The sequence below is a fragment of the Podarcis tiliguerta genome, assembly GCF_965153285.1.
Source record: "Podarcis tiliguerta genome assembly, chromosome: 10".
NCBI lineage: Eukaryota > Metazoa > Chordata > Lepidosauria > Squamata > Lacertidae > Podarcis > Podarcis tiliguerta.
Window position 1 is genome coordinate 72,472,218 of NC_139543.1, and position 16,866 is coordinate 72,489,083.

The following is a 16,866-nucleotide window of genomic DNA, read 5'->3' on the forward strand; positions in this document are numbered from 1 at the left end:
GCAGTTTGAAAGCACGTCAAAGTGCAAGTAGATAAATAGGTACCGCTCCAGCGGGAAGGTAAATGGCGTTTCCATGTGCTGCTCTGGTTCGCCAGAAGCGGCTTAGTCATGCTGACCACATGACCCAGAAGCTGTACGCTGGCTCCCTCGGCCAATAAAGTGAGATGAGCGCCACAACCCCAGAGTTGTCCGCGACTGGATCACTCTGGGGTTGTGGCGCTCATCTGGCTTTACTGGCCGAGGGAGCTGACATTTGTCCTCAGACAGTTTTTCTGGATCATGTGACCAGCATGACTAAGCCGCTTCTGGTGAACCATGGAAACACCATTTACCTTCCCGCCAGAGCGGTGCCTATTTATCTACTATTTATCATGGGTAGGCAAACTAAGGCCCTGGGGGCCAAATCTGGCCCAATTGTCTTCTCAATCCAGCCCGGTGACGGTCCGGGAATCAGTGTATTTTTACATGAGTAGAATGTGTCCTCTTTTTTTAAATGCATCTCTGGGTTATTTGGGTGGCATAGGAATTCATTTATATATTTTTTCAAAATATATTCCACCCCCCCCCCCCAAGGTCTGAGGGACAGTGGACTGGCCCCATGCTGAAAAAGTTTGCTGACCCCTGTAATAGATGGATAAAGGTAAAAGATTCAGAGAAAAAAGAAAAAGATTTTTTAAAATTGAATTGGAATTGCTGGAATTCCCCCCCCCCCGAGGCCTTTGCTGCTTCCCTTCACACCTTCCAAGGCCTGCCACCAACACCCCCCCCCCAGCAGCAAAGAGCCGGGTCTGCTCTCTCTGGTGCACGCATGGCTTTAACAAGCCACCTGGGCCATTACTCAAGGTTTGAACCAGCAGGAGGAGAGGAAACAATAACTCACTCGATGTGCTCTGCGCGGCCGGAGCCCTCGATGGTTTTCGCCCCCCACCTCTGCTCTTTCTCTGAGATGTCGTTCTGCAAGAGAGAGACACACACACACAATTGGTCAGGGATCTAAATTGCCATCGACATTATTGCCACAGCCTTCTGCGTTATCCTGTGTCATAAGACTGGTTGGAAGCAGAGGGATGTTGGGAGGAAACAGCCAGTGAGCCCTCAAGGGAAGAAGGCTCAGAGCCGAGGGAGTGGGACAAGGAAGAGGGGAAAGAGAGAGAAGACTGGAAAGACTGTAGTGATCAGATGGGATTTGTTGTTGTTGTTTAGTCATTTAGTCGTGTCCGACTCTTTGTGACCCCCTGGAGCAGAGCACGCCAGACACTCCTGTCTTCCACTGCCTCCCACAGCTTGGTCAAACTCATACAGGGATACTGGAGTGGCTGCCGGTTCCTGCTCCAGGTGGATCACGTTTGGTGAAAACTCTCCACTATGACCTGTCCATCTTGGGTGGCCCTGCACGGCATAGCTCATAGCTTCTCTGAGTTATTCAAGCCCCTTCGCCATGGCAAGGCAGTGATCCATGAAGGGGGGAGAAGCTTTATACAGTCAGCAAAAAGATGGAGGGCACAAGTAGAAGGGGACGACAGAGGACGAGATGGTGGGACAGTGTTCTCGAAGCTACCAGCGTGAGCTTGACCAAACTGCGGGAGGCAGTGGAAGACAGGAGTGCCTGGCATGCTCTGGTCCAGGGGGTCACGAAGAGTCAGACACGACTAAACGACTAAACAACAACAACATAGATATATTTTAATAAATAAATAAAATAGCTTCCATCCAGGCAAGAAAGAAGCACAATCAGAGTTGAAGGATGCTTTTCCAAACAGGTTAAGCAGGGCTGGCAAGGGGTGTCACCTGGAGGAAAGTCTTGGAGGCAGGTAGAGAGATCTATCGGGTGCATTCGTCCCCCAAGCCTGAGGTTCTCCCCACCCCTAACACGGATATAGAGCTGCCAGCCCTGGTGGGGGCAGCTGAGATCCCCTTCTCAGTTCCTTCCATTTTTTCTCTTTCCTCCAAGCCCTGATGCTCTGTCAGTTCCTGAGAGATGAGCTTCTCTGCAGGTTCCTGCCTGCTCCTTTCGGAAGACGCAGAAGCGACAGAGCCCAAGAAATCCCCAAAAGCAGCAATCCTGGGGGAATGGAGGAAACTCACCACAAAATCGGGGTCTGTGTCCCAGTCGTCTCCTTGGGACTCCACCTTCACGGACACATTGTGTCCCACCACAGCCTTCCACATCTCGAGGAGAGAGGGAGAAAAATTATAAGTAATAGTTCTGCCCTATCGAAGTCATAGTATCGCTCTATTCTGCCTGGGAGTCCAGTTCTACATATACATTATGATACATTGTGATAAGAATTCTAAGGTGCCAAATACAAATTAAACGTTCATAAATGCACAAGGCAAACACATACGTAAGTATATAAACCATGTGTCTGAAATAGTACAGGAGAGCAAGCCTGAAGCCATTTGGACTCTCCCAAATTGACTTCAATATATTTCCCTGCAAGGCGGGGGAAATTGAGAAAGTCTTCCCTTTGTCTTTTTGCTTGCATATCCTGTCTTAAGACCGCATTTGTGTATGAATAGGGTGAGCCTGTGACCTGGATTCAGGAACTAAAGTATTTGCCATCACAAAAGAATGGCCAGACTGCCCAATCAGTGAAGAAGAAGAGAAGAAGAGTTTGGATTTGATATCCTGCTTTATCACTACCCGAAGGAGTCTCAAAGCGGCTCACATTCTCCTTTCCCTTCCTCCCCCACCACAAACACTCTGTGAGGTGAGTGGGGCTGAGAGACTTCAGAGAAGTGTGACTGGCCCAAGGTCACCCAGCAGCTGCATGTGGAGGAGCGGAGATGCGAACCCGGTTCCCCAGATTACGAGACTACCGCTCTTAACCACTACACCACACTGGCTCATTAACAGATATCCTGGCAAACAAGATTTCTGCTGTAGAGCTTTTGTAATGTATGCATGATGTTTTGGGGGGTGGTCTTGGGCTACAGGATGGGCAATTTCAAAAGGCTATAAGTCTATATGGACCATAACGAAGGCTGGTCGCCAAAGAATGGATGCTTTTGAATTCTGGTGCTGGAGGAGACTCTTGAGAGTCCCATGGACTGCAAGAAGATCAAACCTCTCCATTCTTAAGGAAATCAGTATATAAACCACATCTCTGAAATAATACAGGAGAACAATCCTGAAGCCAAATTGACCTCAAATATTTCTCTGCAAGGAGGAAGGAACTGGGGAAAGCTTTCCAAACGTCTTTGGACTGTAGGGGCTGCTTACACCTCCCTGTGAATACAGCCTGGCAAGTATCTGTTAAGCTGAGCAAACTTATCAATGTGCGTAAGAGATTCAGGAACTAAGTATTTACCATCTCCAAGGAATGGCTACCCAGAAAAGGCAGTCAGATAATAATAAGGCATTATCAGGTATCCTGGCAGACAGGAGAGAAGCAGCACACTCAAATTTCTGCTGGGGACCACCTCTTTCTGTGATGCATGTATGGTGTTTCAGGGGGTGGTCTTGAGCTACAGGGTGGGCAATTTCAAAAGTCTATATAAGGGCTTGTGAACCAATGTTCTGGGTTCCTCCTTTCCCTCCCTGCGTGGGGCGAGTGGGAACCCTGTTGCAACAGATTAATAAAGATCAGGCTCAATAGCTGCTTTGCTTTTCAATATTCTCTGTTTGGCCTGTTATTTTCTCCTGCCGATAAGAGAACCTACATAAGGAGCCTATATGGGCTCTTGGGTACCCCATAAGGGAAAAAGGAGCAGCTGTTTTTTTTTCTTATCACACTGGGGAAAGGAGAAATAGATACCAAGAAGGTCCTGCCTATTTGGTCCAGCATCTGTTTTCGCAGTGGCTGAACAGATGCCCCAGGGGGAACTTCACAAGCAGGATCAGTACGCAAGAACAGATCCCCCCTCTTGCGGTTTCCAGAGCACAGCCATTGTGGGCAGCAGCCATCGCTAGTCCTCCCCTCCCTCCATGAATTTGTCAAATTCGCTTTCAAAGCCATCTAGGCTGGTGGCCACTGCTGCTTCCTGTGGCAGGGAGTTCCATAGTCTAACTATGCACAGTGTGAATTGAGGAGTGGGGGACCAGAACACGGCCGGACACTTCCCTCCCACGCCCATTGCAACTTTGCTGACAATTCCCCCCACCCCAAAGCAGTACCTTGGTTCAGAAAGGTGACTTCGGAAGCCCGTCGTGATTGCTCCTCTGCGCTGACTTCGACCTCGGTTTCGGCTGCAAGGCTGAGCTCACCCAAGTTCCTGTTTTAACTGCACAAAACTTGTTCCATTTCCTGTGAGGCAGGAGGAAGAAGCTTCGCAGCAGAGCCACCCCCAGAAGGGCTGCATCACACGCACACCCACAAGCCTTGGGTGCAGAGAGGAAGCGCCTCGTTGCTTTCCATAGGAGGAAAGGCTTCTGAATGCGAGGCTTTTAGATCACGCAGAGCAGAGAGGGTGCGTTTTCCTCCATCGTTCAGCCCAGACACTGAGGTCCAGCTCCGAGGGCCTTCTGGTGGTTCCCTTGCTGAGAGAAGTGAGGTTACAGGGAACCAGGCAGAGGGCCTTCTCGGTGGTGGCGCCCACCCTGTGGTGACTGGGAGCGGCGGCCGCCAAGACCACATAACACCAGTCTTGAGTCCTACACTGGCTCCCAGTATGTTTCCGAGCACAATTCAAAGTGTTGGTGCTGACCTTGAAAGCCCCAAATGGCCTCGGTCCAGTATACCTGAAGGAGCATCTCCACCCCCATCGTTCTGCCCAGACACTGAGGTCCAGCTCTGAGGGCCTTCTGGTGGTTCCCTCCCTGCGAGAAGTGAGGTTACAGGGAACCAGGCAGAGGGCCTTCTCGGTGGTGGCGCCCACCCTGTGGAACGCCCTCCCACCAGATGTCAAAGAGAACTACTGCCAGACTTTTAGAAGACATCTGAAGGCAGCCCTGTTTAGGGAAGCTTTTAATGTTTAATAGACTATTGTATTTTAATATTCTGTTGGAAGCCGCCCAGAATGGCTGGGGAAACCCAGCCAGATAAGCAGGGTATAAATGATGATGATGATGATTACGCCCTCTCATCAGATGTCAAGGAGATAAAGTACTATTTTACTTTTAGAAGTCATCTGAAGGCAGCCCTGTTTAGGGAAGTTTTTAATGTTTAATACTGTATTGTGTTTTTAATATTCGGTTGGGAGCTGCCCAGAGTGGCTGGGAAAACTCAGCCAGATGAGCTGTGTATAAATAATAATAATAATTATGTTGTTGTTGTTTTCCCTATCCTCTTCGCATGTTAAGGCTCAGCGAAATTGACCAGCAGTAGAACCAGTTCCTCACACAATGTAGAATACCTGAACTGCCCTCAACACCAGAAAGATCATCTTCAGACCCCCTCGAGTGTCAGGATTATAAATAGGAATGCAAGAGTTTGCTGGATCAGGCCAGTTAGCCATCTATTCCAGCATCTTGTTCTCAACCAGATGCCCATTATCATACCCCTCAGATGTCCCAGTTTCCTCCAAGTGGGGAAGCAGAGCACAGCCATCGTGGCAAGAGGCCACTGAATTTCTCCAATTCTCTTTTAAGGCTATCTAGGTTGGTGGTTACCACTGTCTCCTGTGGGAGGGAGTTCCACAGGTTACGTGCTTTGTGAAGGGTTTTCATTTGTCTGCCCCGAATCTTCCATGTCCATGTTAATGAGAATTATGGGATGGTAGGATCCCAAACGAGCAAGGTCCTTGTATGGCTTCAAGAGCACAATTACAGTCCCTCCAAGTTGAACGGTTTATGCAGCTGTGGTAGAAGTTGCTCTTTTAAGAACTTACAAAATTCACCCCCCAATCCATCCATGCCAGGGGTTCCTCCCACCAATTTTGGTTTTTTTTTTTAAAAAAATAGCGTCTTCTATTTCAATAGATAAAATGGGTTCTTGTAATACTGCTCTGTGATCTCGAGTCTTAAATCAAATACTTGTCGATGTTCTCAGGGTCAGGGTTATCAGATATGCATGTTTTCATAAAACGTAGCAAATGCATTAGAGATGTGCCTAGTTCCGCCTTCTGCTACCCTTCACGCTTCTGTCCGCAGGGTTTTTGATTGAGTTTCTACTGAAATGAGGTTGCATTTTAATCTTTTAATGTTGTATTTTAATCTTGTTTTTTTAAGCTGTATTTCAATCAATTGTTTTTATATTTGGTGTTAGCTGCCCTGAGCCCAGTCTTGGCTGGGGAGGGCGGAGTATAATAATAATAATAATAATAATAATAATAATAATCATTATCATTATCATTATCATTATCATTATCATTATTATCATTATTATCATCATTATCATCATTATCATTATTATTCTGAAATTCTTAGAAAGCTCAGCTAAAACAGCTCTTCCTGACATTCCCATTTTCTCTTACCAATATTACCGCACCCGAAAATTTCTATGTGCTTCCATGTTTGCATTTAGAGCCAACAGTTGTCCATATATTTCACATTAAGTATTGCAATTAAATTACTTCTGATTTATCTTTATTACCCTTGAGCTGCCAAATTCTGGAGTGCATCCAACCTTGCTGTCGAAAAGTTGTAATAAAGGGGTGTCAGAGTCGAATGCAAGAACCACAGTGGGCAGAGTCCGACCCAATCACAGCATTCACACGACTCGCTCAAAAAAATAATCTTTATTGCACAAGGATGGGATTTCAAGAGGATCAGAAGACTGGATTTGAAAGGAAGAGAGACAAGGGAGGTCTACACACCACACGCTGGGAGAACCCCCAAAAAACGGCTGGCAGGGCCTCAGCTTGAGATCCACGTCCGCAGAGGAGGCTTCCAGCAGCCTCCTGAACTGCAAGAGCTATCCCAAAATGTCTGTGCGCAATGGAAACAGTTAAAACACCCCACCAAGCAGGGCTAAGACGTCCTGCCCCACTCCCAACGGGAAGCTGTGGGGTGGGTTTCATAACTCTGCTCCCCCCACATCTACCCCGATTTCCTCTCCTCTGCAAGGTGTAGAAAACGGGCTCGGAGGCCACAGACAAGTTGATTTATCTTCACTGGTGAGCATGAAGCCATTCCAACCCCTTCTCTATCCCTCTGTCGGGTGCGGAGCCGCCAATAAGAGATGTACGCCTGGGGCTTCTGTCCCTTTCAATGCCACCCTTCCAGCTCCCCCAGTGCCAAAATCACAGAGCACGAAGAAATAAAAGAGAGAAAAGGCAAGCTGGAAGTTGATCGAGTTCCCCTTGGTCCCTTCCCCAGAATCAGGATATGCCAATACCTGCGGAATCAGCAGAGAAAGCAGGTCTGGCCCTCGGTGGGCTGCGATCCCACAGACTGACTTCCCTTCGCCTGTAGATTACAACCAATGCAGCATTGTTAAAAATGGGGGGGAAACCTTATGCACAACCTCCGCTTGTATTCCCCTCCCAAATGAACTTTGGAAACCTGGTGCCCCCCAGATGTTTCAAAGTCTCAGCCCCTCCGTTGATGAAGGCTGGTGAGAATCATAGTGTAAAACAGATCTGGAAGGCGCCAGGTTAAACGCGAAGCGACTTCACCCCAAATTCAGTGTGCAAAAGTGAACCGTGTAAACGCCGCCACCCCCCAACACTTCCCTCGAAGAACACGAACAAAACCAACGCGTGGCCCAGTCAAGGGCCGCTGGCCCCGCCCTTCCGGGGGCTGGGGGCCACCCTGAGCTCTCTGCAACACTCCCTGCGGCCTCCGGCCAGCGTCCCCAGGGTGCCAGAGTCTCCCAAGACAGCCTTCTCATCCGTCGGCAGCACGGCAGGGTCCTCCAGGGACGGGGGCTCGGCAGCAGCCCGGACAACTCACGTGCCCCACCCCGCTCCGGGGGGCTGTTCTCACAAGTGGCCCGTGAAGCAGAGGAGGAGGAGCACGTGGACCGTGAGGAGGTAGAGAGTTGCCAGGAGGGGCAGGCGCCGGCGGGAACAGAAGAGCGAGTGGAGGATGCGCCGCAGCCCCACGCCCCCTCGAGTCTGGGGAGAAAGCAAGGAGAGGTTACGAGGCAAGTGTACCACAGGGTGGCTTCAACTCAAGGCAACTCCCGTCGCAAAGGGCCACAGGAGAGGCAGCTGCCTAGGACAGCAACATGGGCCCGTCCAGGGTTTCATCAGTACGTTTCCAGGCACAATTCAAAGTGCTGGTGCTGACCTTTAAAGCCCTAAACGGCCTCAATCCAGTATACCTGAAGGAGCGTCTCCACCCCCATCCTTCTGCCTGGACACTGAGGTCCTGCACCGAGGGTCTTCTGGCGGTTCCCTCACTTTGAGAAGCCAAGTTACAGGGAACCAGGCAGAGGGCCTTCTCGGTGGTGGCACTCACCCTGTGGAACACCCTTCCACCAGATGTCAAAGAGAAAAATAACTACCAAACTTTTAGAAGACATCTGAAGGAAGCCCTCTTAGGGAAGTTTTTAATGTTTAATAGACCACTGTATTTTAATACTCTGTTGGAAGCCGCCAAGAGTGGCTGGGGAAACCCAGCCCGATGGGCGGGGTATAAATTTCCTATTTCCTATTCCTATTCCTATTCTATGGGTTCCAGAAGCGAAGCGCATTGACTTGTGCAGGAGGTTATACAGTTGTACCCTGGTTTTCGAACAGCTTGGTTCTCGAACGCTTTGGCTCCTGAATGCTGCAAACCCGGAAGTGAGTGTTCCGGTTTGCGACCTGTTTTCGGAAGCCGAATGTCCGATGGGGCTTCCTGCAGCCAATCGGAAGCCACACTTTGGTTTCCAAATGTCGAACGGACTTCAGGAACGGATTCCGTTCAACTGCCAAGGTACCACTGTATATTGCCACAGGGGAGAGTCTGCTGGAGCCATCAGGGGAATGTTTTCCCACCTGCCTTGCCTTATCCCAGATGCCTGGGACCCTTGCAAAGCGAAGATGCCGCTTCTTGTCTTAACATTTTTGTAGGGAACATTCATCACCATCTTTGGGTAGGTACACAGACGTGTTTTACCACTGCTGAACTTGTAGGGTGTGCATTACTCTGTATTTGTATGCATTTATTTCTTGACGGAAGGCTTTTCGGCTGAGAGGCGGCATATAAATGAACAGTAACGCGATGTCTGGTGCAGCAGGGAGAACCAGAAGATGCTGTTTGTAACTGGGAAGGCAGCCTATGGAAAGGCCGCACTCAGGTTCAAATGACCCAAGTGGATTGTGGACAGACTTGGCCTTAAAGATGCCCATTGATGGCAGATCATTCTAGCTTGGCTTGCCCACTCTGGCTGGGGTGGAGGGAGAGAGTGGAGCTGAGGCTCCCTTGTAGCAGAGGCTTACCTTGCTGTAAGAGGTGTCTGTGGGACCTACAAGCAGAGCGTGCTCAGGGCTGGTGGGTATTTCAATGCTGGTGTCCAAAGAGTGGGCCCACTCACTCGATTCTAACCTGCAGGGGAGAGAGAGACGTGGATTAGTGCCCCATGGTTGACGGGCAGCAGGCCAGCCCATGGGCAGCCAAGATGCTTGAACAAGCAGCTATACCCCTCAGACCAAGGGTGGCTATTCTTTCAGTTCAAAGGAGCCAACTCTTTGGGGCTACGTCAGCGGCAAATATGGCCTCCAAAATTGTACACAGCCCCCCCCCCCCAACTCAGGACATCGGTGGAGCTCAGCTCTGGGGTGAGGGAAATCTGCATTGCCACTGGGGCTCTGTGCACCTCAGAGCTGCATCTACAGTGGTACCTCGGGTTAAGAACTTAATTCTTCCTGGAGGTCCGTTCTTAACCTTGAACTGTTCTTAACCTGAGGTACCACTTTAGCTAATGGGGCCTCCTGCTGCCGCAGCACGATTTCTGTTCTCATCCTGAAGCAAAGTTCTTAACCCGAGGTACTATTTCTGGGTTAGCAGAGACGGTAACCTGAAGCGTCTGTAACCAGAGGTACCACTGCACTTCCTTGATTCATCAGTTTAGCATAGTTGTCAACTCTTCCCTTTTCTTGCAAGGAATCCTATTCGGAATAAGGGAATTTCCCTTTAAAAAAGGGAAACGTTGACAGCTATGGTTTAGCGGGGAGGGATCAGTCAGCCCTGGCCCCTATCATAGGTTGTGGAAGCCCTTCTGGAAGGCCGCTTCGACTGGCCTCTTCCAAGTCACGCTGGAAGCAGCAACGCTCCTGGATCCTGCTGGCTGGAAACCTCAGTAGGGGAAGCTGCTCCCATTTGCATCTGGCTGGCCAGTGTGAGGACAGGATGGGCCGCTGGCCTGATCCAGATTTGGAAGGGACCAGGAGGGCCATGTAATGAAACCCCTTCAAATGCAGGAATCTTTTGCCCAATGCAGCTCAGTGCCCGCTGGGATCCCCAAACAGGAGAGTGTCAGAGATTACCGTTTTTTCCTGCGTATTAGACTCGAAAACCGTGTCAAAACACTGGGGCCGTCCTATACACGGACAGTGGCATGGGGAGGAAGCTGTGTGCCGCCAGCCAGCTGGTTAGTGGCTCACGCTCTAGGGAGCTTCCCACGTGGGGGGAGCAGCTGCTCACTTTGCCAATCCCCAGCAATGGTCCTGCTGGGGTGCAATTCCCCCTTAAAAAAGGGCAACAACTTTGGGCCATCTCCCCTCATTTTCTTTAAATTTAGTCCCCCAGAATAGGAGCCGTCTAATACATGGGGGCATCTTATACACAGAAAAATACAGTATGTATGTATGTATATGTATATGTATATGTATATGTATATGTATATGTATATGTATATGTATATGTATATGTACACACAAACACACACACACACACACACATACGCACACAGTCATACCTTGGGTTACAGACGCTAAAGGTTGCGTTTTTTCGGGTTACGGACCCGCCAAAACCCAGAAGTACTGGAACGGGTTATCTCCGGGTTTTGGCAGTTGCGCATGCGCAGAAGTGCTAAATCGTGCTTTGTGCATGCGCAGAAGCGCCAAACCGCTACCCACACATGTGCCGAGATGCCGCTGCGGGTTGCGAATGTGCGTCCCACACAGAACATGTTCACAACCCCAGCGTCCACTGTATGCGTACGTTATCTATATCTATATCTATATCTATATCTATATCTATATCTATACACACACACACACACACACACACACACACACACCCTGGTCATTGAAGCTGGGGCCAGGCCCGTGACTCACCTGCGGATGTGATCCTGGGCTGCAGCAAAGGCCTCCTCGGCCGCCAGGCGCTGGTCCCGCTCCTCCTGCAGGAGCTCCTCCAGCTGCAAGAGGTCCTGCCTGGCACTGCTCTGCTGCTGCCTGGCCTCCGAGAGCCTGCAGCAAAGAGAAGGGCGGTGAGGAGCAAGGCTCTCCCTGATCGCAGCTGCACGGCCTCTGCCAGGCGGCACAGTGGTTAGAGCTGTACTGGGGCCCGAGAGAGACCAGGGTTTGAATCCCTGCTCCACCACGAAGCTCCTTGGGTGTCGGGGGGGGGCAGTCGTTGCCGCTCTCAGCCTAACCTACCTCACAGGGTTGTTGTGAGCAACCACCACCTCCCGGCTCCAAAACTGGTACTCACCTCATCTGCAGTTCCTGCAGCTCAGGCGTGTAGCTCTCCCGGGGGGGCTCACTTCTCTCCTGGGGGGCTCCAGGAGCAGCGTCTGTCGGGAGGGAGCCCTGGGCAGGGCAGAAAGCACACATTAAGGCATGGGCCAGATCAGAACAGGCCACAGGTCCCGTACAAGAGTGCCGCCCCCCCACCATGGCCAGGTTTCAGTCAATTCTTGCATGACAGAGGCAGCCGGGCTTACAGGCCTGAGGCAACACATGTGCTCTGATAGGGCCTGGGAAAGCTGGAGCTGTAACCGAGAGAGGGGACCAGAATTTGCGCGTAGGCTGAGAACGGCACGGTTTTGGTCGGCCTCTGCAGCCCAGCGAGTCTCAGCCTTACCGAGTCCTTCACTGGGGTCTGGAGCTCCTGCATCTGATTCTCCAGGGCCTCGCAGCGGGCAAGGACCTCGTTGTAGCGCTGGTGGCTCTCGCGCAGGTTGCGGCTGCTCCCCCGCAGCTGGAGGGAGAGAGAGTTCTTCTCCTCAAAGACCTGAGAGAGCTGGAGAGAGGAGAGAGGGGCTGAGGTGTCTTCCTCAGCTGACCATCACATGTCCCCCAGGACGTTTCCGAGCACAATTCAAAGTGCTGGTGCTTTAAAGCCCTAAACGGCCTTAGCCCAGTAGACCTGAAGGAGCGTCTCCACCCCCATCGCTCTGCCCAGACGTTGAGGTCCAGCTCTGAGGGCCTTCTGGTGGTTTCCTCGCTGCGAGAAGCCAAGTTACAGGAAACCAGGCAGGGGGCCTTCTCAGTGGTGGCACCCACCCTGTGGAATGCCCTCCCATCAGATGTCAAGGAAATAAACAACTATCTGACTTTTGGAAGACATCTGAAGGCAGCCATGTTTAGGGAAGTTTTTAATGTGTGACATTAGGAGCCGCCCAGAGTGGCTGGGGAAACCCAGCCAGATAGGCGGGGTATAAATAATAAATTCTATTCTATTCTATTCTATTCTATTCTATTCTATTCTATTCTGTTCTGTTCTGTTCTGTTCTGTTCTGCTCTGTTCTGTTCTATTCTAATGTCAGTTTCTGGCCGTCCTGTCTGTGGAAACAGACTGGAGGGCTTTAATCCTCTCTAAGGAAGAAGCACATTTGACACAGGGAGAGCAGAAGCGGTCACAGTGAGGAGAGAGGAAGCACAAGAACTGGAGATGATCCACTTTGAACAACCGACAATTCCCTCACCGTCACTGAGGCATAATATGCACAGTCTGAGGAGCCCGCCTACCAACCCTTGCCCTCCCCCAGGGCGCCTCCTACCTTGCTGTTCAGCTGCTGGACCCGCAATTCTTTTTGGTGCAGCTCCTTCAAAATGCTGCTCAGCTGGGCCTGGAGGCTGTCGGTATCAGCCTCTTGACCAGACACAGCTCCCTGCAAAGTCTTGCTGGAAACAGTGGCTCCTGGGGCAGCCTGCAGGGAGACAAATACCTGAGCCCTCGGTGCACAGCCACTCAGCTGGGCCTGGGGGAACTGCAAAGCCAAGGGCCAGGGCCTCCCAAGAGCCTGACCAAGACCTAGGTAAAGGTAAAGGGACCCCTGACCATTAGGTCCAGTCGCAGCTGACTCTGGGGTTGCGGCGCTCATCTCGCTTTACTGGCCGAGGGAGCCGGCATACAGCTTCTGGGTCATGTGGCCAGCAGGACTGAGCCGCTTCTGGCGAACCAGAGCAGCGCACGGAAACACCGTTTACCTTCCCGCCAGAGCGGTACCTATTTATCTACTTGCACTTTGACGTGCTTTCGAACTGCTAGGTTGGCAGGAGCAGGGACAGAGCAACAGGAGCTCACACCGTTGTGGGGATTCGAATCGCCGACCTTCTGATCAGCAAGTCCTAGGCTCTGTGGTTTAACCCACAGCGCCACCCACGTCCCTAGGCCAAGACCTAGATGTATAGAAATGACGGAAGTGGAGTGTTGGAAGGGACCCGAAGGGCTTACCAGGCTCCGGGAAGGTCTTACGAGGGCCCCGGGACTCCCACAACCTCCCTATAGGGCCAGTAGGCAAAGCCCACTCCGGACAGGCAGGAACAATCAAGCAGCAGTTGGGGAGCATTTGAGGGTCTTCCCAATTTTGCCTTTGCATGTGGACCCCTCAAATGTAACCCCTGAATGGTTATTGCATGTTTGTTTGAATTACTTCAATAAAATCTTTTTAAAAAGAAAGAAACAGGGTGGCATGGAAGCATAAAAACCAGGCAGAGGGCCTTCTCGGTGGTGGCACCCGCCCTGAGGAACACCCTCCCATCAGATGCCAAGGAAATAAACCACTATCTGACTTTTAGAAAACATCTGAAGGCAGCCCTCTTTAGGGAAGCTTTTAATGTTTGATGTTTGATCGTGTTTTTAATATTCTGTTGGGAGCTGCCCAGAGTGGCTGAGGAAACCCAGCCACATAGGCAGGGTATAAATAAATAAGTTGTTATTATTATTATTAAATTGTCATGTTGGAAGGGAGCCAAGAGTTATCCAGTCAACCCCCTACAATGCAGGAATCTCCCCTAGATCATACATGACAGGTGGTCATTCGACCTCTGCTTAGAAACCTCCAAGGAAGGAGAGTCTGTCACAGGGCTGCCAGGGAACGCCTTTGAGGAGCGGGAGCAGTCGGAGGGAGAAATGACGGATGGGGGAGCGGAAAGGCTCTCCGATGCAGAGCCCCAGCACCGCACAGGAAGTTCAGGAGCAGATGGAGAGCCTGTGCATGTGTCGTCTGCGCAGGAAAGGAGAGGGTTAAAACACAGGGATCAGAGACGTCCCATGAAACTTCCCCGCCTTTTCTGTTGGAGGAGAAGCCGGAGAAGACCACTCCCCAAATCTGAACCGGACGATTCGGACACATGATTGCAATGTGCTGCTTGTACATATGTAAAATAAGGAACTTTAAATATCTCTCTGAGTGAGCAGAGGGTGCTTATTGCGAAGAGCATACACAAGCCATCACAGCGTCTGTCAAACAACTCTCAGGAAAGTTTTTCCTGGTGTTCTTGTAACCTCAGTTTGGGGAAAGGCCTGGGCAAAGGGCCCCATTGCAACCTCAGGCTAAGGGCCACCCAGCCCCACCCCCGGCCTCACCTGTCTCTGGAGCTGCTCCTCTTCCACCACGGTTCGTGCACCAGATCTCTCTCCCTCCTGCACTGCTCTCCGCGTGGAACTCTGCTCCCGCCCCATGGCCTCCAGCTTCCAAGATGCCTTCTCCTCCCTGCAAGACACCACAAGAGAGGATCTGCAGAGGTGGTGCACGGTGGGGCGAGGAGGCGACCTGCTCACCAAAGCTCACACGGTGCTTCCTGGTGAGACCGTGGTGAGTTTGGGCACAGCGGTTGTTGCACCAAAGCCAAGAGAGCTCTGGGGCACTGTCAAGGAGGGCGCCCCAAGGCCAGGCTCCAGACAGAGGAGTTTTGCTAGAGAAATGAATGTGCGCAGGAGCCGGTGTGGAAGGCTGGGGTTGGATCTGAAGAGGCCCGAGTTCAAATCCTAGGCCAGCCGCAAAACTCGCTGCTTGATTGCGAGTCAAAGGCAGCTGTGGGAATAATGGCAACCCACCAACCTGAGAGAAGCATGGGGTGCAATTTTGACGAAAGTCAGAACAAATAAAAAGAAGGGCCGCATCATACCCATTCGCCTATTGACATCAAGCAGGAGCTTTCACTGTGCTTTTTGGTTCCTGCTCAAAACGTTTCTGTTTAGACAAGCCTCCCCAGACAGGTGTTTTCATCTGTTTACTGCTGGTTTTATCTATAAAGAGTTGTTTTTACTGATAATTTTATAGATTTATGCTCTTTGCAAACTGCCTTGACATTCTTTACAATCAAGTGGTGTACAGTGGTGCCTCGCAAGACGAAAAGAATCCGTTCCGGGAGTCTTTTCGTCTTGCAGTTTTTTCGTCTTGCGAAGCAAGCCCATTGACGTAGTAGCGCTATTAGCGCTATTGGCTAAAAAAGGGCTAAAAACGGCTTTTTTAGGGGGGGGATTAGCGGTTTTGCTGCTAAAATGCTTTTAGCAGCTTAGCGATTCAAAATAAGGGGTTTTGGAGCAAAAAAAACCCCCGAAAATTTTCGTCAATTTTCGTCTTGCGAAGCAAGCCCATAGGGAAATTCGTCTTGCCAAGCGCCTCTGCAGACGGAAAACCCTTTCGTCTTGCGGGTTTTCCGTCTTGCGAGGCATTCATCTTGCGGGGCACCACTGTATTCATTTTCCAAAATAACTAAATGTGGAATGGTGATGTACAGTAAATTTTAATCCTTTATTTCTTGCTGCTGATTTTACCTTTCAAATGTTTTAAAGAGGGTTACTTTTTTTTTTTTTTTACTGATAACCTGCATTGTGTTATTTTCTTTGCAAACTGCTCCGTGGTTTGTTTGCTTTTACAATCAAGCGGTGTGCAATTTTTAATTTTCTAAAAAAAATATCCAGCATGCGGGATCTGGGACAGCTGGAAAGGTCTACTCTGAAGACCACGGTCAGCTTCTCTCTCTTCCTAGAGATGGGTGAGGGGAGGGGGGCTTTCCTTCCTCCATTTCCATGCTGCAAAGTTGTGCTCATGGGAGCGCCTGGAAATCTAGAAAGAGCTGGCAGAGTTTCGGGCTCTCTGCCATCTCCCATGGGAACCTAAGAACACAGAAACACAGCCTGCTGGGTCAGACCAGTGCCCCCCCTGAGTCTAGCATCCTGTTCACAGCGTGGCCAACCAGATGTCCATTACGGGAGACAAGACCCAGTCTCCCTTCCTGTGGTTTCCAGCAACTGCAACTCAGAAGTGCTGCTGCCTCAAACCAGAGGCAAGAGTACAGGCACCCTGTGTTAGGAGCTGCCATTGAGAGCCCTCTCCTCCTCCTTGTCCAATCCTCTTTTAAAGCCATCCAGGCTGGTGGCCATCCCTGCCTCCAGTGGCAGGGAGTTCCGTAGTTTAAGTACACTGTATTTTTCGCTCCATAAGACGCACTTTTTTCCTCTTAAAAAGTAAGGGGAAATGTGTGTGTGTGTTATGGAGCAAATGCAGGCTGCACAGTTATTGCTGAAGCCAGCACAGCAAGAGTGAGAGCTGCGAGGCGTCTCTTGGTCTGCTGGCTTCCCAGTGAAGCGGGAGGAGGAACGGAAGGGAGCCCTTACGGAGCTCTGGCTTTTCAGGGAGATGGGAGACATAGCTGTCAACTTTCCCTTTTTTGGGGGGGGGGGGAATTCCCTCGTACCTACGGGACCGCCTCTCCTGGTATGTCCCACAGAAAAACTTGCGGTCTTCAAATAAAAACATCTTGAAGGTCCCAGGCCACAGAGAGGTTAGGCTGGCCTCAACCAGAGCCAGGGCTTTCTCGGCTGTGGCTCCAATCTGGTGGAACGCTCTGTCACAAGAGACAAGGGCCCTGCGGGAC

At 50.8% G+C, this 16,866-nt stretch overlaps 1 protein-coding gene across 2 annotated transcripts in view; it reads right to left on the reverse strand.

The window, feature by feature from the left end:
* GOLGB1 (golgin B1) overlaps positions 1–16,866 on the reverse strand; it is a 69,794-nt gene that overhangs the window by 20,166 nt on the left and 32,762 nt on the right. The window contains exons 17-24 of one of the 2 annotated variants that reach the window (XM_083401606.1): positions 14,570–14,696; positions 12,759–12,908; positions 11,840–11,998; positions 11,468–11,565; positions 11,089–11,223; positions 9,250–9,355; positions 2,086–2,169; positions 881–954 (exon numbers count right to left, since the gene is read on the reverse strand). In XM_083401606.1, coding sequence (XP_083257732.1) covers positions 881–954; positions 2,086–2,169; positions 9,250–9,355; positions 11,089–11,223; positions 11,468–11,565; positions 11,840–11,998; positions 12,759–12,908; positions 14,570–14,696 — 933 coding nt within the window. Of the gene's footprint in view, positions 1–880; positions 955–2,085; positions 2,170–6,603; positions 7,939–9,249; positions 9,356–11,088; positions 11,224–11,467; positions 11,566–11,839; positions 11,999–12,758; positions 12,909–14,569; positions 14,697–16,866 lie in introns of those variants that run through there. The other variant, XM_083401605.1, reaches the window with a different exon arrangement.